At 35.8% G+C, this 27230-nt stretch overlaps 1 protein-coding gene across 4 annotated transcripts in view; it reads left to right on the top strand.

Moving 5' to 3' along the window:
* The window catches only part of LOC109439164 (ankyrin repeat and SOCS box protein 3), a 142865-nt gene extending 115646 nt beyond the window's left edge, over positions 1-27219 (top strand). For 2 of the 4 annotated variants that reach the window (XM_019719414.2, XM_074331985.1), the window contains exons 8-10: positions 5006-5263; positions 10131-10264; positions 23362-23703. In XM_019719414.2, the coding sequence (XP_019574973.2) occupies positions 5006-5263; positions 10131-10264; positions 23362-23567 (598 nt within the window). In that variant the 3' untranslated portion in view covers positions 23568-23703. Of the gene's footprint in view, positions 1-5005; positions 5264-10130; positions 10265-23361 lie in introns of all 4 variants that reach the window. The other 2 variants (XM_019719439.2, XM_019719447.2) reach the window with 2 other exon arrangements.
* Positions 27220-27230: the final 11 nt, after the last annotated feature.

The following is a 27230-nucleotide window of genomic DNA, read 5'->3' as shown; positions in this document are numbered from 1 at the left end:
TCATATATTGGTACATCTGATACAATCTGATGTCTTCATTTTGTTTTCAGCCTAGAAGCTGAAAGCCATTTCAATAAAACTTTGATACTTCAGCTCCTGAGTTGATTACATATTATAATATGTTGGCTAATTGAGCATAAATTGCTCAAGATGTTTGCCTGTTTCTACATGTTTAAAATAAATCTTGTTAACATGTTGAATTTCCTTTTACTGTGCTTCTTTTATCTGGGCCCTGTTTCTGCGCACATTTTTGAACTTGCAAGAGCAGAATGATGGAAGTGTAGAAGCCCAAAGATAAGGTCTCCACATTGCTTTTTGAGGTCTTAAACCTCTCCTCTTTCTCAGTATCTGATGATTTTCACTGTTTATATAACATGCATTCTCTTAATATATCACAATTAGTTCTTGATATTTGTGTTAAATATGTTAGTGGACATTTAGTCCTGTCCAAAATGTCCGCACTTAGAAAACATCCCTGGCTTTAGACAGCCCATAACATTTGTTTATACTTTTGGTTTACAGGATTCATAGATAAAAAATACTAGCATGTTTTATTGATTCAGTAATTGTATTGTGGCTGTATTGTTGGTAATAACCCTTTTTGCTTTGGTAGCCTAGCTGGTAATGATACATGGGGTGAGGTAGATGAGTGGGCATGACCAAATGTCTTTGTTTTAGGCAGGACCAAATGTCCTGCAAGGGTTAAATAGGATGGACTATTTCTTTCTAGTCTCTAGGACTTGAAGAGTTTTTCTGATTCTTTATCAAGGCTTGAGACAAAATTTGTTGAAATCTTAAGAGAAATACATGCATATGTTCATATAATATATCTTCTAAGCAAAGATTATCTAAGCCCTAGGGTCTGCTGTTGCTCAGTGACAAGTAATAATCAAGGTCATACAGAGCACTGAAATTGCTTGCATTTCTGGACTCTGCATGTATATAGGAGACCTTCTTAATATCCTTCCCAGAAGCTCAGGGCATGCTGACAAAGTTTTATGATTCTCCAGTTTATTTTGTGTATGATTTGCCATATAATAGGTCGTTTTGTTGGAAAAGGGTCTATAATATAGCACTAGGCAATTTTATAAGCCTTTTTTAGGAGTGTACTTTTGTCTCTTTTAACACAAGGCAATGTGATAATTGGAAGAAGTTTAGAGCTGGGTTTTCCAAAGTGTGTCTCTGTAGAATACTAATTCTGTGGATTGTTAATAGATATTACATGAGATAAATAGTTAATTAAGTTTGGGAAATACAGGGTTAAGCAATGTTAAATAGGTTTCTTTCTTGAAGGGCTTCTAAGAATTTTTCTTGTGGTGGTTTGTGAATTCCTAAGAGGGGAATGAGTCTACAAAACTTTGGAAACATAGGAAGAACTTATGTTTATAATAAATATACTATTGTTCCCATGTTTATAGACTGTTGGTGTATTTTATACTCTTTATTATGCTTTTTTGAGATTATTGATTGGATCCTTTGCTTTAATTTTAAAGCTGCTTTTTAAAGGTTTCTGGAGGTTGAAGAAAAACATTTGAGCATATAATTTGAAAATGTAGCTAGCATACTGTTTAAAAATAAGTTTATCCTATATTTCTCCCTTTTGTGGACTCACTATTTAGAGTTTCTCAAGTATTTTCATTGTGGAGTCTCTTTCATACGGATCGTTTTCAGGGACTAGTGTTTCATGCAACATACTTTGTGAAACATAGGTCTGGCCTTAAAGTATTCCTCAATCTGACTATTTCATGAAGTGTTTAGTTTTTATAATAGAGGAGAGATATTTCAGATATTTGCTGGTAGATTTTCATATTAACTGTTAGATTTTTTCGTATTCACTGTTAGATTTTGACTTTATACCGTGTTTCCCCCAAAATAAGACCTAGCCGGACAATCAGCTCTAATGCGTCTTTTGGAGCAAAAATTAATATAAGACCCAGTCTTATTTTACTATAATATAAGACCGGGTCTTACATAATATAATATAATATAATATAATATAATATAATATAATATAATATAATATAATATAATATAATATAATACCAGGTCTTATATTTATTTAGCTCCACAAAGATGCAGTAGAGCTGATTGTCTGGCTAGGTCTTATTTTGGGGGAAACATGGTATTATTATCCCCATTTTACCAATTCCTAGCTCTGTGACTTGGTTTTAATTTTCGCATCTAGAAGAGAGATAATAAAAGAACTTCATCCTTAGGGTTGTTGTGACCATAAGGTACATCTTCCATGTAAAACATTTCACATAGTGCCTGGTACAGAATAAATACTCAATGAAGTTTGTTATTATAGGGAATTATACGTGCATATGTTCCTCTCACATTTTAGAGATGCATGGTTTATCTTTTGTACTTGTTCTTAAAATTGTCTTAGCATGAGCTACATGTCTGAGTGCTATGTTGAAATTTTAACAAGAAAGCCTCTTGGTTTTGTAGTTTTTTCCTAAACAGAAAATCTGTAGCACTTAATCTAATAAGGTGCATTTAGCTTGTATTCTGTAATAAAAGTATGTCCTCTTTAAGAGCTAAATCATTAAGAGCTAAAGTCTCTATGGTTAGGCGATTGATGGTTTCAAAGCACTAAGGATGGTTTCAGAGGAAAGAATTTAACCAGTCCCTGAATTGTAAAGGTAAACACACATGCCTTGACAATCGCCAGGCTTTTTGAGGATTATATATCATATTTGTCATGAGGCAATACCTCGGGCTTTTCTCACAGTTTACCTGCATATTTTTTGGAATATGTTCAACAGTCTGTATGTAGTTTGTCTGTTCTATAGTGCAATCAGCAAGTAATAACTGCAGGCAAAATAATGAGAATGTATGTGTAGTTAAATGAGGTCGAAGCGGTTGAAATGAATTGGTGATAACTCTTTAGAACCATCAATCAGAAGTATATTCTTTAGCATTTCTTGTAGTGCAAGACTGCTAGCAACAAATTATCTCTGCTTTCCTAAGTCTGAAAACAGCCAGAGGAAAAAATGTAAACATACATGGCTGTTTTTAAGAACAGTGATATGAATGGTGGACTTATCAGGAACAAATAGCAAGATAGTAGACAAACAACAAAGTTACTAATTTTTATAAAGAAATTTTATAATTATAGATTTTTCTTTTCTAGTTGCTGTGTAGATAATTCAAAGAATACCGTTTAATCTTTTAACTAAAGAAAAGCACAAATTGGAGAATAAATGAAATAGATTTATAAAAATATACATGGGTGAGGTGACATTTTACTAATGTAAATAGTGTTTTAACTGCTTTAGAACCTTGATTTCAAGTTCTGTACATAATCCTCAGAAGTGATTGGTCTCATATGACAATAGTTTAAACATTTTATATTTATTTTATTTATAATTTCTCTTATTTATTTAGATTCTACAATACTATAATGAATGAAATATTTCTTATTTGTAGTTGTTTGAAACAGAATTAATGCCAGTTTCAAAGGGAGAGTAATTTTATTCTTCCATATTTTTTCACAGTTGTCTACATCATGAACATACATGTTTACTGAGCTTTGTTACAGTTAAAATTACAAACAGTTTTTAAAATGTGGTCACACAACCATTATAATTGCAGTTTTTGATGGCTATCATATTTTGTACTTATCTGCTCTTCTGTTGTTGAACATTTAGATAATTTCTTTTTAAAGTCTGTTATAGATAATACTATGATGAATATATTTGTTTAAATGGGATATAATTTAAAAAAATGTATCCCCTGGATAAATTCCCAATATTTATGTTTATTATGTTTTATTTTAATTTATATGGTATTTTACTTTACATATCATTTATTTTAGAAATACTTACATAGTGCTAGTTCTGTGTGCTAGAATGCTGAAGTGACTTGCTCAGGGTCATAAAGCTAGTAGGTGGCTGAGCGGGCTGGCTCCAGAGTCTGTGCTCTTAGCTCTTGTTTTTAGCTCTTGCCAATTAGCTCTATCAAAAAAGGGTTCCGCTTATTTTCAATCAATTTAAACACAACTTACCAGGATTAGATAATAACATTTAAAAAAAAAACCAGTTTAATAGATACAAAGTGATATACTTTCATTCTGTAAAAGTACTACATAAAGAAGATGACTTTAGAAATATAAAGCTATAACTTAAATTTTCTTTAATTGAAAAAAGCTTTTCTTAAGCTTCAGCAGGTTGCACTGCAGGGTCCTGTGTGTGTTTGTGAACATGTGTGTGCATGAATGTGGGGTCATGGGGACGTAAGTGTACAGATGTTTGTGAATATTTGATTTGTATGAGTGTTCATTCATGTGTGTGCGTATACTGGGGGTGCCAAATAAATGTCTGCACGTGGACACTTTGGTCGACGTTGCTCAGGCATTAGTTCGCCATAATCAGAAGTGTCTGGATGCTGATGGTAACCACTTTGAGCACCTCTTGTAATTGCAGAAGTTAAACATGACTTGTGGTCATCTGTTGTTATCGGTATATATTATTACAATTTTAATGCAGTTTTCCTTTCTTAAAAGCTTTTCTTTATGATTGTTTTTTACCATTAGAAATTTGAAAATAAAGGGGAATTAGATTACTGCTAAAGGAAATGGTATTTTAGAGATTCCTAGAATGAGGCATCTGTCTTTAGGGACAGATCATGTTGTTCAGTAACTTTGTTGCAAGTATTTTGTTGTAGAGATACTTAATTGTATAAAAATATCCCAATTTGAGAAGAGTTTTCTATTTGTCAATGATGATTTCTAAAATTACTTATTTCTTTAAGATGAAGGTTTAAAATTCTAAGGGCACTGCCATTAATAGTTGAAAATTTAAAACTATGCAGGAGGGTGTAAATTAAAACGTAAAATCCTCACATTCCTCTAGTCCCCTAGACTTAAATCCACTAGACATATAAAAACCGCCCACTATCCCATCTACTGTTCTTTTCCCAGCTGTAATTACTATTGTTTGTAACAATTATTTTTTATGCAAAAGTCTAACTTCTTTTTTTGTGTTGTTTTCTTGTGGTGGAGCTGTGAGTTCTTTGGAATTGTGAATATTCTTTTGAAATATGGAGCCCAGCTAAATGAACTTCATTTGGCATACTGCCTGAAATATGAGAAGTTTTCAGTATTTCGCTACTTTTTGAAGAAAGGTTGCCCCTTGGCACCATGGAACCACATATCTGAATTTATAAATCATGCAATTAAAGCACAGACAAAATACAAGGAATGGTTGCCATCTCTCCTGCTGGCTGGATTTGACCCACTGAATCTACTATGCAGTTCTTGGTGAGAAATCCTACCATTGTAGACCTTACCTTACCTTTTTTTTTTTTTTAATTTAAGTTTTTAATCAAGATTTTAATGAAAAGATAATATAATAACAGTTTCTCTTCACTGTATAGACCTTACCTTCTTGAGTGAATATACTACCTTTAATTTTCCCCAATATCTTGAGACCCCATTTTGGGAGGAGATTTTAGTGTGTGTGTATGTGTGTGTGTGTTTGATGGCTGTGTTGGGGTAAAGGTGTTGGGCTGCTGATAGCGAGATTGAACATAAGGATAGATTCCTGGATAAAGATAAGAGGTGGACAGGAAGGGACTAGAAAGGGATGGATGCCAGTGAACATTTCTTCTACTTAGGCCATCCCTCATGCTTCTCTAATGCCTATGACGAATGGTTGTAGCTGCTTTGGAGATTTCAGTTATCCCTTCATCAACTAGGTTGAATACTCCTGTTCTACAGCATCTTGTCTTTTTGAACTCTGTCTTCCTTAATAAATACTAATTTCTGAAGTAGCTGAGGGTATAACTTGTTTACTTTAGCTAGTTTCTCAGAAAGGCAGCCCCTTTGAGTGATTATATAAAAGTTGGATCAGGACTTTTCTTGGGCAAGAAGAGGAAAACTGTTTCTAGCAGCCTCCAGCCTTTGCAGAAGTTGTTAGTGTCTAGTCGGGGCTCAGCAGGTAATTAGAACACAGAGACCTCTTTTGGCCTGATAATTCAAGTCAAGTAAGAGAATAGAATAAAAATCTCCAGGAAAATAGAGGACATGAGTATTTTGTAAAATTTCAACAAAACATCTAGAGGGCTTAATTTTTGTGCTTCAAAAATGACCATTTATTAAAATAATGTTTAGACCAGTACTGTCCCAGTAGAAAGGTGCCTTGACACACACACACACACACACACACACACACACACACACACACACACACACATCTTGTTATTTGAGTTTTATCTTTTCAAAAGAGGTCCTCTCTGGGGTTCATGCAGGCAATGCTAGAGGGCTCTACTTGTACATGTAGTTTGCATTTCTGGGACTCCATCTTCCACCTGGTGGCTTCTCCATCTGTATGTGAAGAACAGGTCTTTATTTGGCAGTATCCCAGCATCTCACCTTTTTATTATGTCCAGCATTATGTAGAATTCAGGAATTTTTACTAAACAGTGGTTTTATGCTTGGGATTATCATCCCTTTCTGATACGAAGTGTTGCAGATATGTGGTTTATAAGGAAAAACTGCTGTGTGGTAGGTGGTTTGAGGACTATAGAAGAAAAACAAAGTGTATATACACCTTTTGCTGTTACTTTTTGTTTATGGTTTACAACAGGTTGAGTCCCTGATTGTACTTATGCCTTTCTCCAACAGCTGATTAGTACAGTTATCTGTCAAATACCCATTGTTGCAATTCTCTCTATACCTTTTCAATAAATTTTCACAAAAAACCATTGTGTTTTTAAAATAATTCAATAAAATATAAAGATTGACAATTCATTGAGAAATCTCTGGTTTTTAAAAGCTATTTGTATGTGTATATTTGTCTTTACAAATATACACACACATAACTGAGATACTAGCTAATGAATGCTATATCTGGCTATGAGCAAAGCTATTTAAATACCCTTCACTTTTTACTTAGTGAATTCTATTGTTGTGTCTGGGCTCTTGACAGTTGGCAGCAGTGGCCCCTCACCATTCCAGGATTCACTCCCTGACTGCTGCTGGAAATGTAACCGAGCCTGTCGGGTAGCTGTGGACAGTCCTGACAGTGTGTTTCCTCTCCTCTCTCACCCCACTCGGTGCTTGTTCCCAAGGCACGCACTTGCTTCTCAGCCACACTCTTTGTGTTCCTCCGTTGAGGCTACTAACTTGACTCCGTATTACTTGCCCATTACTTTCACCTTTCACACTCTGTGCTGATTTCTAGTTTCTTTATTTCTTTAACCGACACTTAGAATACTGTCTAACACATAGTAGGCAGTATTTTAAGTTCTTTAATGTATTAGCTCATTTAATATGAAGTCCACGAGATACTATTATTTTTTATTTTACAGAGGACAAAATTGAGGCACAGAGTGATGAACATACTTGCTCAAGCTCACACCGCTGCTTAGTGCTGGAGCTTAGATTTGGACCTAGGCTGTCCTGTTTAGGCTCAAGTCTGTCTTTCTAACCTCTGTGCTATGCTGCCTTAGCCCTGTGTATCCATAGGGATGTGGTAGTTACATCACTGACTTTCAGGTACCTTAATCCCTTGCCTAACCTGGGGGTTTCTGTGCCAACTTTTCTTGCTCCTTTCTACTCCTAAGTTAGGAATAATCTATGCAAGAAAAAAAATTAAATACTGCCTTTTTTTCCTTTCCTCCTCAGCCAACTATATAGGCTGCTGGAAGGAGAGGGAATTATTTAGCTTTATTTTCCTAGAAGGTTGTAAAGTATATTCTTCCATCCTAGGCCCCCCGCCCCCAGTGCGAATAGCCCATTTGAGAAGTAAGCTACTGGGTGTGAACTATATTTATTGGATGGGTTAGGATAGAAAAGAGTGAAGACCCAGTCAAGTACAAATTATTTTGAAGTAAATTGTAAAACTTGTAGCTATCTGAATTGAGAATGCCAATTGTATATAGTTTACTTAGAAGGAGTAACTTCAGTCACTTTATATTCATTAGAAAAAAATGCAGTAGAAAATTTCACTTTAGCAATAAAGATGCTTAACATGGTCAAGATTTTGTTCACTGATCTTTTATTGAATGGATAGAGGCAGTGTTTACACTGAATATGATAAATGTTTTGCTTTCTTTGATGAAATTTACATTCCTAGAGATGTTATAAGAAAAATTCTCCCATAAAAATTCCAGTATGTTGTTAAAGTGGATTTTGGTTATATCTTATTTATATCACATGTAAATCTGTTGCTTAATCTTTGTCATGTAAATTATAAATGTCTTTCGTAGGTATTGCTTGTCTTAGACAGTCTTTAAAAATGTATCTGGCTGAATAATTGCCTGTCACAATATAATCTACCAAGTTGAAATATTTTTTTCAACTTTAAATGCAAGACTAGGTGCCCCCAACCCCCACCAAATGTAATTAGTAAGTAATAGAAAATAAATGTCATCCGTGCACTTAGCTGACTGTCACTCATTTATGACTGTACAACTGCTTTGTACAACATAATGGTCAGTGTAGTATAGTAACAATACATTTTTAGTGGCATCAGCATTGATAAAATAAAATCGTCATATTAACTAAAACTGTGTAAACAGATTTATTTCTCATGTGTTTAGATAACTGCACAAAAACGACTTTGTATTTGGTCCCAGTGAGACTTAGAGCACATTAATGCAGATAAATAAAGCCATTGTAAATGAAATAAGGAACCAGAACCAAGTAACCGTTGGTGTGGGGTTCCTAGACAGTCAAGGAGGAGTTTTTTGCCTTTGAATATACTTTATGATTTAATTTATTCTTAGTATTTCCAGATAAGTTGTAATTTTATTGAGAGCTTCTTGAGAAGTAAAATGTTTTCACAAGGCATTTGCCCAAAACTGAGTTCTTCGTTACATAGGTTTGCATATTAGATAATTAAGAATTTGAGGAATAATTTTCATACTCTAATCAGTCATTTGACCCTGAATTACAAGAAATAAATTGTCTTTGAGATAAAAAGTTTATAGTATTGTTCAGTTTATTTTCCTTCTTTCTACTTTTTCCCCCTTCTTTAGTTCTTGCTCAGTACTCCAAAAAAACAACCTTGAAAAGAATTTCTGTTTTTGACATAATTACTAGACACCCTCCCTAATCATTTTCTTTTTCTTCAAACAGTGTAATGGTAGGGGAGTATCTAATTGAGTATGAGATGGGGAATCTTCTTAGAATCTATAGTTCTCTTTAAGCTTTGACTAAATTTCATATTATAAGGCCTACTGAAAATGAAATACTGAAAATTTCAAACCAGTTCTAGTAATATCAAATATTTATATGACATTTTATAGTTTTAAAAGTATGTCTACTATATTTTCTCACATTATTTTCACAAATAGTCCGCTAAAATAGGGAGATGAAGTGTTATTCTCATTTTAGAGAGAATAGCCCCAGGATCTAGAGCTTCAAGAATTTCATGTTTGTAACTAGTGGAGGTGGCAATAGAAATGAGAACTTTTCTTAGTCCGTGCTCTTTCTATTAGGTTTCAAGTGCTTATAAAATTTGGGTAAGTCTCTTGGGTGGGTTGGTAGGAAATCTGACATTATTTTGAAAAAAATAGAGGGAAAACTGTTTGTCTTGAACACCTTGTTTCAGTTCTTAGAGACAAAACTTATTCTGATCCTTCAGAGCTGAATGTATAATGGGAAAGGCTCTTAGAAGAGAACAATTGTACATCTCGGGAGTTGGGCAGAAACAAGCCATCGCCCTCATATACTCATTTTAGGTATAGCTTTGGATGTTTGGGTTTTATCCTTTTAGGACTGTTACATGTCTATAAGGATGACCAATCTAGATGTGCAAGATGGTCTAGTTGGGAGGAGATAATGGCAAATCCACAGATGACACTGGTGCTTTCTCTGTCTTCCTAGTGTTACTGCTGGGGAATGGGAAGGAAAGTTCCCACTTTCTACAAGAGTGGAGATTCCTCTTGTCACCCACTGGACAACTACACTCAGAGTCAGTTCATTTTTCCTGTAGGAACCTGGGGATGATTATTCATATCCACGGAACGTGTCTCCAGTTACATGAATGTTTTCTATGCCTCACTTTTCTGTCTGCCTTCCATATTAAGATACTGTGAGAATAGGCATGTGGTGTTTGTTTTCAGAGCGAATCCTTGGTGTATTTTGTGTCTAACAGCGTGTTAACATCTTGCTGATACAGGATTGACTCGGTCAGCGATGACACCCTTATCTTCACTTTGGAGTTTACTAATTGGAGGAGACTTCCTCCAACTGTTGAAAAGATACTCTCTGCTCGGGCCTCAAATTCCTCTTGGGCTCTACAGCAACATTTTGGTAAGAAAGTACAATTTTAAACACACTTCACTACGTTTTCTTCTCTTCCTCTAGCTCTGTTTTAATTTTTATTGATAAGAGTGGTTGGTTAACATGCATTAAATTGGGTATCATTTGCATTTTCTTTGTGTGGGGAAAGGATGCGACTGTTCGGAGGATCATAGTACTTTCCTTCAACAAAATCATACCTGATTTTGTAGGTTTAGCCTAAGGAGCTATACAGAAAAGGAATTATTTACTGATATTTTTATTTAATGATATCCTTTTATTTTAATAAGGATTATGTAAACAAAAGTGAGTCCTAAGAATCTTGTTAGTGAATATTTAGTTTGTGGTCAGAAAAATGCTAAACTTAATTTTCCTCTTTGGGGTGTATGTTTGTTTGTGTTCTCTCTTCAGTATTTTATCATTTCTAAAAGGAAGTATTACCATCCTTTATTTATAGCTGTCCTTACTGAATGTATGCCGCAGTGTTGGTATAATATAACTATGGAGGTGAGATGAGTGAAAATTCTGTGATTTGATTTATATTTTATATGACTGTTTTAAAGTAAATTCTCATAAAATAATATTGAATGTGAACTGTAATTGGAAAATAAAAGTAAAAGTAGATGAAAAAACAGATTTTCAACTTACTGTCAATGACTGAAAAGTTTTTAAGCCAGTTAGAAATATTAAAAACATTCAGATTTTACACAAGGAAACCAGTTTAAACATAACATATGTAAAGTATTCCCATTTATTTATTCAGATTTATTTTACTTTAACTATATTTTGTTAACCAGATTATATGTCATAAGTTAGGAAAATTATTTCTTCACTGCGATTTTTACATTAAATGAAACTCTTCATAAAACACGTTGAATAGACTTTAACAAGTAAACTTATGCATATGTAGAAATGTCTTCTAATTTCTTGGGAAATTACATTTAAGTAAATTTTCTCAATCAAAAACAGACATTCAGGAAAATATGCTCTTGAACAGAGGTGTATTCAAACTGTTAGAGAGGTTTCTGTTGAAAAAAATAAAGTAATCTGGAATCTCTAAGCCTTCTGGTACCAGAATTCTGTTAATGATAATGTTGGAAAACTCACTTGCATGTAATTCTTAATGTTGAGAATTGCACCTGCTTTTACTATCTGCCTGCAGTAGAACAAATATCTGTTCATAACAGAATTGGGACAATGGATTTGGAAACAAAAAATCAAAAGAGGAGGCGTATACCAAATGAGAAAATTATTGTAGCATATCAATTAGTAAAGACGTGTGAGTTTACTCTTAAGACTTACATATGGCAAGTTTGTCCAGATGAAGGTAAAAATTGTGCATGAGTACATTACCCTGCAGTAGACGGAATCCATCAAGAGTTTCTTGTTTAATTAGGCACTTTGTAGAGCTTGTGTATGGTAATAACCATCATCTTTTAAGTGGACTTTATTTCGGCTGAAGATTTGCAAAAGCCTTCTCTGAGTTATTAATGTAGCTAATGCTTTTCTGGCCTATTTTTCTAGCCAAGACCTCTTTTCTTGGTTCCAATCCCGTATGTCCAATTGCCTTTTGGATATCTCCACTTGGTATCTCACATTTTGATATATACAAAATTTGAACTTGTCGTTTTTCCTATAACTCCTCTGTTCCTTCTGTTTGTTTTCTCATAAGATAGTTTGGGAGTGCTGTTTATTAAGAGAGTGAGCCCTGGCAGCTGTTTCTTATTTGTTTCATTCATAGCAAGGGATAATTGGCATATTGGTCATCTGTACTCTTCCCTCTATTTGGATTTTGAGCTGTAGGGTTTCTGTCAATAGGAGTGAGCCCAAAAAGACAACTCTTTGATTGCCTCTCCAAATGTATGACAGTCTTGCTTTCACCTCACTTTCTCCAGTAACTTATCATGGTATTAAAAACTGCCTTGTCAATACATTTCTTTAAGTGTTTTGGAAAAGGTGCTTCTTGGAGCTCTACCACTATTAGTAAGCCCCGAGATAACTTCAGGTCCTTATCTCCTTTAGGTATACCAGTCTCTATCCCAAGGGAAAGACTTTCTCTGTTTTTTTTTCCTAAGGCCTTTTCAAGTCCTGGAGATGCCACATACTTGGTCAAAATTCTCCTTTTCTCACCTTTTTCCTCCCTAAGGAAATAGCAACTTTCCCTGGTAGTTTATAAATAAAAATGATAACCATTTTTCTTGCTGATCATTTTTAAATCATTGAATCAGATTTGTCTTCAGAAAGTTTTCTTGCATCAGAAAGGAAATGTATACCAGGTAAAATTTACTGACTGGTTGCAGCTTTAATAACAATTTTTGATCATGTGCCTTATATATACCTCTTAGAGATATCAGTTTAGCTAACACATAGTATTTCACTTCTTAAGCAAAAATTCACCAGCCCCTGGCCAACTCTCCAAGAGCAAGTTTAAGTAATTCAGTGGATAAAAAGCATTTGGCTTTAGTTCATCCTGAACCTTTAGTCACCAAATATGTACAATTCTATTAAAAGTATATGGATCTGGATCCTACAAAGGATCTTAAAAGGGCCCCAGGAAACTCTTGATCTATTCATTTCAGTGTTCCTCTGCTTTGCCCTAAAAAGGATTTAAAACAGTTATAATGTAGATTATCACAAAATAGTAAAACAGAAGTTAAAAGTGGAAGCAAAAGAAAAATGGAAAAGGTGCAGACGGACATAAAATGGGGCCAGGGAAAGCCTACCGTGGTAATCTGAAGCTTGTTAGGCTGTAAGTTTGGCTCTGAGTTCTCTAGCCGTTGATACTAGGTTACAGAGCTCATACGATAGAACAAACTCGTTGCTCAGAAGTAAAGATTTTCTTGGATATTGTAATGGACAGTTTCCTAGATAGTAACTTGATAGCCATGGTTTCTTGGGACTTTATTTTACCAATCTTCGTGCCACAGTATAATTCAGTAAAAGCAGTTCTTAACGTTGTGTGTACAGGGTGGCCCAGGTACTCAGGTCTCTGTTGGTCTAACTTCACCAGAGCTAGATTTATAACATCTGGAGGGATGGATAACTTCTGTGCACTTTGAACAGTTCTTTATAAACATTTTATCTCTCAGCTCAATTTGTAACAGTAGTAGTTAGCAATGAGTTCCTAATTATGCTACCTCAGAAATATCAGCAGTGCAGCTATTTTGTGTTACAGATTGAGTTGAGAACATATTTTTAAAGAGATAGTTGATCTTAAAAGTAGAAGTAAAAGAAAAATGAAAAGTCAAGGTTGATCTGTGGTAGGCTAAGTATTCTGTTTTGAAACCCAAGGAAAATTATGAGGATTTCTTCCAAAATCTGGTGGGATGAGCGAGTATCCACAGTTTAAACCAAAGTTTCCTTTGAAACTGAGCAGTGCTGGTAGTTTTGAGCAATGCTCCTTCCTCATGAACTTTTCAAGATAAAACTTTTGTGGTAAGTACACCAAGCTAACTGCATGTGATAACTTATTTTATGAGATTGTTATATTTACAGTTAAAGATTGGGGAATCACTACCAGAAACAAAATATTACCTTCTGGTAATATTTTTTCCCCAGCTTTATTGAGATATAATTGACATATAATATTATAGGTTTAAACTGTACATTTCTGGTAATAACTAACTAGCATTCCAATTGTCTAATGAGGCCATTTCTAATTTAAAGTAATAAAACATATCAGTTTTTGAAAGAATACTTGTTTTTCTGTTTTCTATATCAAGTGCATGTATCTTGTTCAAATGTTACATCAAGTTACTTGTTAAAAAAATGGGAGGTGGGGCACAACCTTACTTTAGGCTTATGGAAAATTGAGCTCCTCTGCTACTTTGACTCATGGTAATAATACGGTACAGGTTCTGCATGGACATCAGGCAGACTAAAATGGTTCAAGATTGGATGGAGCTCTGGAATTACATAGACACACCTCCTCTATATTCAGGCTGCAGAGAAGCATTTCTGAGCCTTGGTTTCCTTCAATTATAAGAAGGGATTATAGTAGTACCTACTTCACATCATTTTCACAACGGATTTTATCATTGTGGCAGAGACAAAACTCAGTTAACTGAGTTGTTTCATTTCCATCCTCCTCGGAACACAGAAAGACTGCCTTTTTCAACCTTGATTGTCATGTGATTGGTATAAGCGATGAAAGCATAGACCATTGGGGATGAGTTAGTTGTCTATGCTTTCACTTCACTTGCTGAGGAAATACGAGTCATGTTTGAGATGGTGATGACACAAAATGGAAGTAACCTGGAACACCTCATTGTCACTTCAGGATACCTGCCCTAGAGAATCATGTGACCTAAAGAGGATTTTGCATGACCAAGAAGGAAACCTTTGTTGTTAAGGCACTGGTTTTTAGGATTTATATGTTACCACAGTACATCATAGCCTGTAACCAAGCTAACCCATAACCAAATCCTGTCCAGAGGCAGTGACCAAAGAGAGGTTACTAAAAGCAACAAATAATGTAGTAGTAAACTTGATAATGAGCATTTATACAAGTGCTTTGTGGTGAATAGCTCAACTAAAGCCTTGCTGCTCCTTATTTAAAAGCCCAACTTGGCAGTTTTTAGGTAAAACATGCAATAAACTGAAAAGTTTGGTGGGGACTGGGGAAATATAGGGAGTAGAGTTGCCTTTTTAAAACTATAGGATCAGATCACTCCTTTCTGTCGGTGGACGCCGCCGAGTCGGCATTGCTGAAGTCTCCCCTCCCCCGGTCCTCCAGTCTAAGTCAGAGTCTCCCAAGGAGTCTGAACAGCTGCAGAAGCTCTTTTTTGGAGGTTTGAGCTTTGAGACAATCAATGAGAGTCTGGGGAACCATTCTGAACAACAGGATACATTCACAGACTGTGTGGTGATGAGAGATCAGACACCAAGTGCTCCAGAGGCTTTGGGTTTGTCACGTTGTGCCATCATGGAGGAGGTGGATGCAACGTGAATGCAAGGCCACACAGGTAGATGAAGAGTTGTGGGAACAGAGGGCTGTCTCAAGAGAAGACTCTCAAAGACCTGGTGCCCACTGCACTGTGGAAGATTTTTGTGGGTGGTATTAAAGAAGACTGTAAAGAACATCACCTAAGAAATAATTTTGAACAGTGGGAAAACTGGAGTGACTGAAATCCTGACTGACCGAGGCAGTGGCAAGAAGAGAGACTCTGCTTTTCTGACCTTTGATGACCATGACTCTGTAGACAAGATTGTCATTCAGAAATCCCATACTGTGAATGGCCACAACTGTGACGTGAGGAAAGCCCTGTCTAAGCAAGACATGGCTAGTGCTTCATCCAGCCAAAGAGGTCGAAGTGGTTCTGGAAACTCGGTGGTGGTCGAGGAGGTGGTTTTGGTGGGAATGACAGACAACTTTGGTCGTGGAGGACATGTCAGTGGTTGAGGTGGCTTTGGTCAATCGTGATGGTGGAGGATATGGTGACAGTTGGGAAGGCTATAATGGTTTTGGTAATGATGGAAGCAATTGTGGAGGTGGCGGAAGCTACAACGATTTTGGCAACTACAACAATCTTCAAATTTTGGAACCATGAAAGGAAGAAACTTTGGAGGCAGAAGCTCTGGCCCCTATGATGGTGAAGGCCAACACTTTGCCAAACCAAGGTGGCTATGGCGGTTCTAGTGGCAGGAGCAGCTATAGCAGTGGCAGGAGGTTTTAATTACTGCCAGGAAACAAAGCTCAGCGGGAGAGGAGAGCCAGAGAAGTGACAGGGAAGCTACAGGTTACAAAGATTTGTGAACTCAGCCAATCACAGTGGTGGCAGGGTCTAGCTGCTATAAAGGAGATACGTTTTAGACAATACTCATGTGTATGGGCAAAGAACTTGAGAACTGTATCTGTGACCAATTGTATAACAGGTCATTTTAGTTTCTGTTCTGTGGAAAGTGTAAAGCATTCCAACAAAATGTTTTAGTGTAGATTTATTTTTTTTTGCTCCCATGCTGTTGATTGCTAAATGTAATAGTCTAATCATTACACTGAATGTATGTGTCTTTTTTTAAAAAAATTAAAAATAGAATTACCATATGACCCAACAATCCCTCTTCTGGGTACCTACCCCAAAAATCTGAAAACATTTATACCCCTGTTAGGATGTCAATAATATTTGAAAGCCTATCTTACTCTTCGCAGATACGTACTATATTGGATATGTGTGCCAACAGATCTCTGGGACAACTATATCCCAATTAAAACAAAAGAAAATTATTTTCCAGATCCCAAATATCTATTTTGAGGTGGAAAAGCAGTGAGGACAGAGCTTTAGCTTCTGATAGCGTGTTCATTTGGGAACTTTTGACCATGAACTCAATAATTTTAGTTAGTTCCAAACTTGGGCCACAGGCAGAAGTCTCAGTGAGGAGAAGCTATCATGTAAGTATTTCTACAGGCGGGCATTTACAAATCTCGATATTTATATCCATTAATTCCTTATTGAGTGGATTCTTTAACTGCATGTCAACTGTGTATCAGACATGGATTTAGAATCTATGAATGAAATATCAAGTGAACATAGGGGGTCATGGCAGAATTTTCTTTTTAAGATGACAGAGGTTCAACATGTTTTATAGATCCAGGGATCTCAGTTTGTAAAAAAACACACAAACATTAGAGATTTGGAGATAGATAATTTATGTAACAAGATTTCAGATAAGTCAGAGGGAAATGGAGTTAGCCTCAAATAGGACCAGTCCTTTTATAAGAAGAGAGATGAAGATGGGCTGGGTATAGAAAAGTTTATAGTTTGAGGATTAGAAGCTCAGAGAAGGAGCCTAACCTACTCTTGTTTTTACTTTGAAGTAGGAGGTAAAAATTTGCCAAGAAGGAGGTTGAAGTGAGAGTTGGGTAGGAAACTTGATGTTAGACTGGTTATTTTGGGAAACAAATTAGGAACCAGTGAAAGATTTGCTGAGCAACCCTGGTGGCCCGGTGGAGGTGGAAGTGGTACTAGTTCATGTGGTTATATGATCATTTTCTTCCCCACCATTGCTTCGCTTTCTCTGTATTGGGATACAGCAGGAAAATGGTTAGATTGATCCTGGGGATTGTCAGAGCAGGTACAGAGAATTGAGATAATAAAATAACATTAAGTGGTGGGCCCAGGGAATTCAGTCCAGATAGGAAAAGAAATGAGAAAAGAAGAGACCTGATAGACCATGTAGTAGGAGGAGTCAGGGGACCTGAGGTCTCAGTGACATTAAAGATTGGTTGTAGTGGCAGTAAGAGAGAGCAAACTCTAGAAGGATAGGAAGTGGTGTATATAGAAATTTAAAGACAGAAACACATGGGTCTGAAAGTGGCGTAGAAGATCTACCCTATGAGAATGCTAAAATTGCCTCCTAGACTGCTGCGATAGGTGTGGAAGAATGAGAAAATTCTATTTAATTATTGGTCAAAGAAGTAGTTTCCTTGGGAAGATCAAGCTTTGATGAGGATAAGGGGTGGAAAGAGTGTTTTGTACAGCGTTCTAGATGTAGGCAAATTTGTTTATGATAGAGTTGGGGTCTCTGAGAACCTTAATTTTGCTTTATAATGTTGTGCTTAATTTTTTCCTATCACACTGCTGTCTTATATTTCCCTAACCAAGTTATTTTTTTCTGAGAGCCACTAAAGGAAATATGTTCCAGAAAAGATATATTTGCAACAGTTATGACTTAAAAGGAAAATAATATTTTTTTTGCAAAGGTCTGTAAGAATGACTGCTGATGGAGTGGCTTACTTTTTCATGCATGTTAGAAAAGGGAGATAACATACATGAAATAAGTTTATTGCATCATTAATAGTCAGGCTATTATAGGAAATCAGAGGAGTTGAATCTACAATTGCATGAAATAATAACATTGTAGATGCTTTTATAAAAGCACAACCTTTAAAATATATTAGATTCTTTGTAATACCTTATAATGAGATGGGAGTGACCATGGTTATTGTTTATACATAGGTCTGCTCATTATCTTGTGACACAATATACAAGGAGAAGAGAGTCCGTGAAGTTAAAAGTGAATTACGTACTTTCTTTTGTGAAACTACAATTGTCTTCCAATTTTTCTTAACCTTTTTTCCCCCTTGGTGATAGTTATCAGTAGTATGAAACCTAGCATATATTTTTTAAAAATTTTGTTGATTTAACATAAAGATGACATTTTAATTGAGTGTGAGAAAGAAACTGATTTATGAAAGAAACTTTGCTATGGGGAGATGATTTTGAAAACAGATGCTGGGAAATATTTTTATTGTTATGTGGTTTTCTTTCAAGAAATGATGTGTCACGTAGAAAAACTGTCATGTTGAAACATTCAAAATACTTGGAAACAGTTTCCATGGGTTTTGAATCCTTTCTAATTTTTGACACATTTTGAGTCTTTTTATTGTTTTTAAAAACACATAGTTTTGCATAATTTTGTATCTTGAAATCTAACATAAACATTTTATTTCTTAAACTCTCCTTGTGGTAATTTCATTGACTGCATATTGTCATCCCATGACTGACCCAAAATTCCCTTCTATTTGGTGTTTAGTTTCTATTCACTGTTCATGTTAAACAATGACAAACATCCCTGAGCATCAAGGTTTGGGAAAGGCAGCTGCAGCTTTTAAATGTGTCTGTTCAATTTATCTGATGTATTATGATGGAAAAAAGTGAGCTGAGCTGACTTATAAAATGTACTGGTCTATAATACCATGGCCGTAGGGAATCCCCGTCCCAAGCCACGATAGTGCAGGGGCTTGAATACTTTTCATAAAAATGTAAAAAGGGTAAACTTTCTAAGAAGCTTATAAGCTGGTTGATATCAGAAAAAATAAAAATTTACCATATGAATTTTGATAAGAACTTTTGCATAATTGCTAGATGGGATAGGATAGTATCCTGATAGTTCAGCTAAGCTGTGACTATTTTTCCCATTTGGATCTACATGCTTTTGTAAGATTTTTTTTTTGGCTGCAAATAACCAAGTATCAAAATGAACTGGACCTAGAACCAAATCTTGGAATTGCCAAGTCTATTATGCTTATTCAGTCACCTTGCATTGTTGTTATTATTTTTAGTAAAAGCAAAAAAGGGTTTTATACCTTTAATAGATAAAGTTATTTAAAATATAAATCTTATTTCATTTTAGCTTATTCTTTTAATTTTGTGTTTGTTTTGTAGTGCAAACAATGTTAATATAATAGTATACACATATAATTTATATGTAAGTAAATATCTACACATTGGGGTTATTTACTCAAAGACTCCACTAATTGGGTATGTAGTCAAACCATTTGGAGATCACTAGTGTCCAGGATTTTTATGACATTTTACAGTTTACAAAGTGCTTTTGCTAATGTGTTCTAACTTGAACTTTATCAACAACCTTTTGATGCAGAGAGATATCATTATGCCCATTTTACAGAGGAGGAACTCAAGGTCAGAGTATTTAAATGACTTGCCCAATGTCATGCTCTAGTTAATAGTGACTTCTCACTTCCAGCGCAGAGCTTATTACTGGATGCAGCACTTTCCATTCATTCCATTCATTGTTATTCTACTGGTCATTCTTCACATTTTGATTTCTTGTCCTAATCTATTACTTATTTTTCAGAGTTGCTTTTTATATTTTGTTTCGTGTTTTTAGTTCTAATCAAAGGGAGAGACTGTACACGTAAATTAAGAAAGGCTGGGAACAAAAGGATGGAAGCCAATCAGAAAGACAATATATTAATGATGAAAATATACATTGCAGTAGATGGCACAGAATGAATACATTTGATGTGGAAAGCCATACGAAGGAACCATAGAAATACAGTTCAGGCAGATAGGTCATTTGAATATTGGCATGAGGGCAGGCCAGAGATGAATGCTTTTCGAAAATATAGATAGTGGGTATGCATGATGTGTATGTAGTTCTGTGCTATAGTAAAGTTTGCATTAATAAGCATTCTGAATTAAGAATTGGGTTTACTTTGATTTGTTTTAATTTTAATAAAACTTCATATAACAGAGAGCCTATTTTGGTTGTTCTATTAGTACATACACCAAAATGGACAAAATTGAATTTCTATACAAGAATGAAAAGTTAAAGGTTGTTTGTCTGCTAATAGATCTATAGATAAACTTAGGTTTAACGTACTAAATTGAAAAATGATTGGGTCAGAAGTAACTTAAAAGTATATCATGGTTTCTGACATCAATTTCTAAGATATTGTCTGTGCCATAATCGAAGAAGAGAGATTTATTTAACAAATTAAAATCTGGTTTTAACAAGTTTTCATGAAAGTATGTTTTACCTACAGCTTCTCATCTTTTTCACATTATAAATTCTGGGCATGGCTTGATCTTTTTCAGCCTAGTGGCAACACATCTGGAAATACTATGCATCACTAAAACTTTCATAGGAATTTTGCGTGCTTTGAAATATTGCATATATGATTATAAAATTCCCTAGTATTCACTGGCATATATTAAACTAAGATGGCACTGATGGGTATATTATTGTCTGTGTTAATAATCTACAGATGAAAGACTCTCTCAGTTCAAATGAATACAGTTCTTACCTCTAATTGCTTATCAGGCTAGTGATCTATTGTGCTCATGGGAGGAAAACCAAAATGGTGCAATTAAAGTTGGAACCAGTGTCTGAAGTAATGATATACCCTTTCTTTTTTTAGTGCTAAATGGAAAAATCTTCTGAAAATTTCAGTGGTTTAGAAGATGTTCAAGAATTAGTTTGGGCTTACCACAGTTTAAAGAACTCTGGACTCTGAGTCACATCACTTGGGTCTAGTATAGATGTGCTGTTGATGTACTGTCAACACTGGCAGGTCACTTAGCACATGCGTACTGGTCCAGTTTGGCTTGGTCACACATGTTGACTATACATGTATTAGCAGAAACAAACAAATGGTTTATTTAGCTTTAAAGCTAGAGCTACAGTGGTGTAGTCAGATGATCAGGAAAGGCTTGTCAGCACTGCAGGAGGCGGTGGGCAGCCAAGGGAACCCTCCGCAGTCAGCTGAGGAGTTTGTAAGTCAGCGTAGTTTGTCAAATCGGAGAAGCTGGAGAAGCATGAAGGATCCCTTAGCCCTGAGTGAAGAGCTCTCCTCTGGGTTGCACAGCCATCCTTTATTTTCCTCCTGGGTGTGTGATAAGTATCTACATTAACAAGACAGTGCAGGAGGAAGAGATGTCAATTTAACAAGATGTATATTAAACTCCAACTGAATGTTAAGTAAATATTCTCTGAACCAACCTCACTTTCACCCATGCACTCATCTTGTCAATTCCGCTGTCAGTCGCGTCCCACTATGCCCACGAGATGCTCAGTGTTGGCAGCTGATGGGCTACTCTCTAGTATGCCAACATGCTTTTATCCCACCAGTTGAGTTGTGTGCTTACCAAGAATTAGTTTTTGCTTATTTCCAAAATATTTTATTACATTTGTGCATACCCAGTGACATTAAGACCCATTACTGTTCCTGATCTGATTGAGTAAGAAGGTGTCCTTATATGTAATAGTTGAACATTGTCAACCTACTTGTTGAAATTGAACCCGTTCACTCCTTTGGAAAACTGGGGGATTTTTCAGTTTGGGCATGCTCTCCATATATATTCCTGCAAATCCCTCCAGTGTGCCTTGTACCTCTGTTTTCCCATCTTGGAAGTGAGAATGATGGTTCTTTTAAGTGTACAGAAGAGAGTAAAATTTAAACGAGATATGGATATGAAAAAACTGGAAATAAATGTGCTATATATTGTAGATGCTGTAGTCTTATTTATAATGGGGAGTCTATGACTCATGGTTTAAGAAAATACTCATCTTTTTTCAGACTCAGGTTTTATGTACAAAATCACATAACTCTTGCTTTTCTTATTTGGCATTTTGAAACACTGAGGAGTGTCCCAAACTCAGAATACATTAAACTACACTGAAACCAATAAGCTTAAAGTGAAATGTAAGATGATGGATTAACTTCAGTGGTTTGGAAGACATTGAAGATGTTAGAGAATTAGCATGTCTCAGGCCCTGTGGGGTGTTTGTGACAGTTTAAAGACCCCTAGACTTGGAGTCAGACCAGCTGGTCTGGAATCAGCTGGGCTTGTGATACTGCTTGTCTTAACTGCTCTGATCCTAGTTTGTTAATCATTGTTACATTTCATGGGGATTTATAAAAAAAGTTCTTGGACTAACAAAAAGTGTTACATTTGATTCACATAAAAACAGGAGCTGTTTTTAGTACTCAGTTTCCATGGACATTAACTTCTTTAACACTTTTCATCTTGGAAAATAAAATGACTGTCTTTTATGATTCTTAAGTACGTGTGGATATCCTTTCATTGGTAATTAGCTCTCGGCAGCAGTGTTTAGTGTGGAGCATGCACACACACACAGTCTTTGGGGTCAGGTGAACTTGAGTTTGAGTCCTGGCTCCACCAGGTACTACATGTATGGCCTTTGGAAAGTTACTTAAATCTCTGTTTTCTTAACTCTGTAAGAGCATGATAATACATATCTCATAGGGTCAATGAAGATAAAAAGAGAATGTGTATGAAGTGTATGAGCATATGGCATACTAGGTACTCAATAAATGTTCCTGTTTTTGCTATGTCAATTTTAAACTTTCATTCTGTGTCATGAATAAAAAGAGGGAAACTTTTGTTATTTACACACTTAATGTAATAAGTCTAGAGACCATTTGCAAAGAAACAAACTAAGAGGGATATAGCATTTGCTGCTGTGAGCTTCTGTCATTTCTAAAGTTAGTTCATTTATTTCGTAAGTGCCAACTGGTATTGCCAGATCTTTAGAATTTGAACATTTAATTTTATATGGCTCTGGGTACTGACTTTGTGTGGCCAGCAGCTAGAGGGAGAGGAATCAGCTATAGAAAGAATCAAGTTTATTGTGGTCATCCTGGCCCAAGTAATCTTCCTTTAAAAATACACCTGAAATCTATGTAATTTTACTAACAAATGTCACCCAAATAAATTAAAAAAAGAAAAGAAAAAAAAAAGTCTAAGTAACATACCTCTTTTACTACACAGAGATGGGGAGAAAAACGGCATTTACCTTAATGTTAAAACATTTTCACTTTCTTTTTTGGCTTGTTTCTTCAGCTGCTGTTCCATCACTGACCCACCTTTGTCGTTTGGAAATTCGATCCAGTCTAAAACCACAACACCTAAGATCTGACAGTTTTATCTGTCAGTTGCCACTTCCCAGAAGCCTACATAATTACTTGCTCTATGCAGACGTTCTGAGGATGAATGACGTTCCAGATCTGGCAGTAATTCAAGATGGAGATATCAGCGAAGCTCCTTAACACAGCTCACGTCTTACTCTGAAAACCACCAAGACAAAGAGCCATGGACTACAGTCTTCATGATTTTATTGTCAGAAATGATAATTTTTGTTTCAGTGGTTGGTTAGGTTTTTGGAGAGGCAGTAGTTTGATGCAAATGTTTATAACTGGGTAAAAAGAAATATTGTAAACCTCACCTAGGTTCCTTTCTTGCAGTTTCATCACCAGTACATTTGATGTGGCAGTATTCATTTACCTAACCATGTCTGCTTTCTTCTGGGAATGAACTGTGGTGCTGCTTGTAGTGCTAAACAGGGCATATTTCCACCTGTGTTTTTCTAGGCTAGGCGCTTAGAATGGAATGCATGAAACTTCACTGGAAGTACACACACAGTGGGGTTGAAGCTGTTATTTTATTTGATCTTGAATATCTCTATGTTTATAAAAGTATTTTATATTCCATTCTCATCTCTTAATTCAGTCACTTTTATTAAGAATTAATATTTGTTGGCTTTTCACAAGTAAACTCAGGGGAGAATTTTTTTACAAAGAATATAGAAAATGAGTTATTTTGCTGCTGTTTTGTTTGTTTGTTTTTTCCAGTTCCTTGATATTCTCTTTGGCTATAAAAGACTCCATTTCTGCAAAGGCAAGAACAAACCTAACCTCAAAGATATGCTCAGGTGAAAAAAAGCTAGGTTGGTACTGAGATAAATGAACACTGCCTCATTTAGAATACTAACCAGGAGACTGTGAGGGGCGTTTCTGTAGTACCATCTTTAACAAAAGAAAGGTATGTATTCCTGAGTCACTTAGTATCAAATAAAAACATTCAAGCTCCATTCAGCCTCCAAATCAGAGGGCAGATTTGATCTTATGAAGCAATGATTGCCAGTTCTATTAATATTGTAGTGTTTTTCCTTTTTATTATCTAGAAAAGTTACCAAATAGTCCATGAAATTTTTAGACCTTAGAGTCCTAGGTTCACGAGACACCGCCTCATTGATTTTACAGTTGCTCGATCTGAATCTAGAGTCACAGAGGACTAAATCCTGGATCACATGAGCTATATGATAAGAGACTGTGGGGACCAGGCTTGAGGGAAAGGTTATGAAACTGTCATAGACAACTACAGATGGGGTCCAAAGGAGGGCAAGTCTTCTGTCCTGTTGGGTTCCTGTGGCTTAAAGTAGATGGGAGTGGGTCAGCCAGGTCCATCTCTGATAGGCCTTTGCTGTTTGATAAAAGCAAATGATGAAGGCAGATCAAATGATGGAGGTGTTATTGAGGTGCAGAGGACCAGAGGATGGAGGCTGATGAACTGAACTCTGCGCAGATTAGAGCGGTAGTTGCTGCCTGTGGGGTGGAGATAAAGTTTGAATGTGGGTATACAGGCAGAAATGAGGGTAATAAGGAAAACCAGGTGGAAATTGTGATACTTACTAAAAAATTTCAAGAATGTATGTACGATGTATTTTTTTCAATGTTGTCCTAATCTTTATTTTTCTAAATCCTAAGTCTCTGATTTTTAACACAACCAATTTTTTGTTAGGGCCAAATATATGTAGAATGTTTACGTGTGAGGGTGACTCTTTTCATGTGTTTTTGTTCATGTTCAAATATGTCACAAATGTTCAGTTAGCCATAACTTATCATTGAGCTCTTGTTCTTAAAAATCTGAAAATATTTCAGAAACATTTAAAAGCCCTTGTATTTAAAAGAAATCATTTTACTTACTGTATATAATGTATCTTTCTTTCAGACTATTTCACAATAAAATATTTATGATTTTTATGACCTATACCAAGGACTCAGTGAGATGAGTTATAGTTACAGCTTCTGATCAAAATGTTAACGTCTAGTTAGTGTAAACCTTAAGCCCCACCCTACGTGCGCCATGGTGTTTCTGTTAAAAGTTACAGTGTGTCTAAAGAAGAACCCATACAATAGTCCTCTAATGGTGGTACGTATTACTAGAGCAGGACATAAATCAGCTATAATAATAATTGCCCAGAGCTCACCCTTCCTTGATCTGATAGTATCTTTTAAGTATATTTCCTCCTGATCCTCCCTGTTATGGGATGTCTTTCTGTGAAAATTTGATGTAATAGTGGTAACCTGAATGAACATTGTTTCTTGGTTCTTTAAATTTCCCTCCCTCTTTTGCCAAGAACCAAGCATCTTGATACACAGCTTTCTGGTGGCTGTAATTCCCAGAGATCAACTAAGAAAGTGATAATCTTTGATAGGCAGCCTAAGTGTCATATTTATATCACACAACCAGTCGATATCTGTCACTTTAAATCTGTTCTTCCCACCTAAGTCCATTTGTAAACGTGTGTGAAAATTGTGATGTTTTACGGATCCTCAAGTATCGTGTCAGGTAGTTTCCAGACATTTGAATATTTTTGACTGGTTACTCCCTAAAATTCTATAATTTTGTTGGTCCTCCAAAAGTTATAAATAATAACTAATAAGAATGTAAATATATGTCTTCTCTGGAACAGTGGACTTAATAGTTCCATCAGCATGGGATATAGAAAGAGGTTGAGAAAATTCATCTAAAAGTTTGCCTTTCACTTTTATATTCGTCTATAGTGTGTTTCCCCGAAAATAAGACCTAACTGGAAAATAAGCCCTAGCATGATTTTTCAGGATGACATCCCCTGAACATAAGCCCTAATGTGTCTTTTGGAGCAAAAATTAATACAAGACTGGGTCTTATTTTGGGGGAAACACGGTAGTCTCAGAAATATAAACCCCTAATTATATTTCTTGAATAGTCATAGAAATATTTCTTTGAAGAGGAACTAACTCTTGGTACAACTATTGACAGCAGGTGTCTAGTCTACTGTGGAAAGATTTTAAATGGTGAAAAAGATTGAAGGACCAGGGAAGTTGCTAGTAATGTCGCCATTTGCAGTTTTATGATCAAGTGTTTTAGATCTAACAATTTGGGGCAATAACCAGTAAGAGTACGCTTTGCCTTCTTCTAATTTCATGAGTTCATTCTCTATATAAAGCAAGTGGAAGCTCAGCCCACTAGCTGCTTCCAAGTACTCAAAAGAATCTCTAAGCCAAAGGGATCGCTACAGCGTTTCCTGTGAGCTGGGAGCGTAATAGCATCTCGAGTACTATGAACTCCCCTGAATTTCCTGTGCTAGAGCACTTGCCTCCTTCCTTCTCTCTCATCCCACGCAGCCCGTCACATAACTGAGGTATTAAGACTAATGTGCAGATGAGAGCCCAAACCAAGAGATTCCATTACTCGTGGCTCTGTCTGACCTGCGATAGTCACCTGAAAGATAGTTGAGAGGGTGTACCTACATCAGGGAAGCAGAGCAGTCTTCTATTGTTGGCGCTCTGAGTTTATACTTAACACATTCTCTCTAGAGAAGGCAGTGTTTATGACTTCAGGTAAATTTGGCCCATGTTTGAGGGCTTAGAGACTATCATGACCGTTTTACAAACACACTTGGTTTTTTTTTTCTCTTTATCCTTTCTCGTTTTTTAACAAAACATTTAAGGAAAATGTAATATTCCTGTGTGTAACTGTTGATATTTTTTTGTTTGGCTTTCTTTCATTGTTTTTCCCTTTGAGGTAAATTAGTCTGTTTATACTCATCTGTATTTATTATTATTGCTATTAAATGACACATGGTTATTAAAACAATACCTTGCAGT

The sequence above is a fragment of the Rhinolophus sinicus genome, linkage group LG05, assembly GCF_036562045.2.
Source record: "Rhinolophus sinicus isolate RSC01 linkage group LG05, ASM3656204v1, whole genome shotgun sequence".
NCBI classification, from domain to species: domain Eukaryota; kingdom Metazoa; phylum Chordata; class Mammalia; order Chiroptera; family Rhinolophidae; genus Rhinolophus; species Rhinolophus sinicus.
This window is presented reverse-complemented; position numbering and strand designations above follow the sequence as displayed.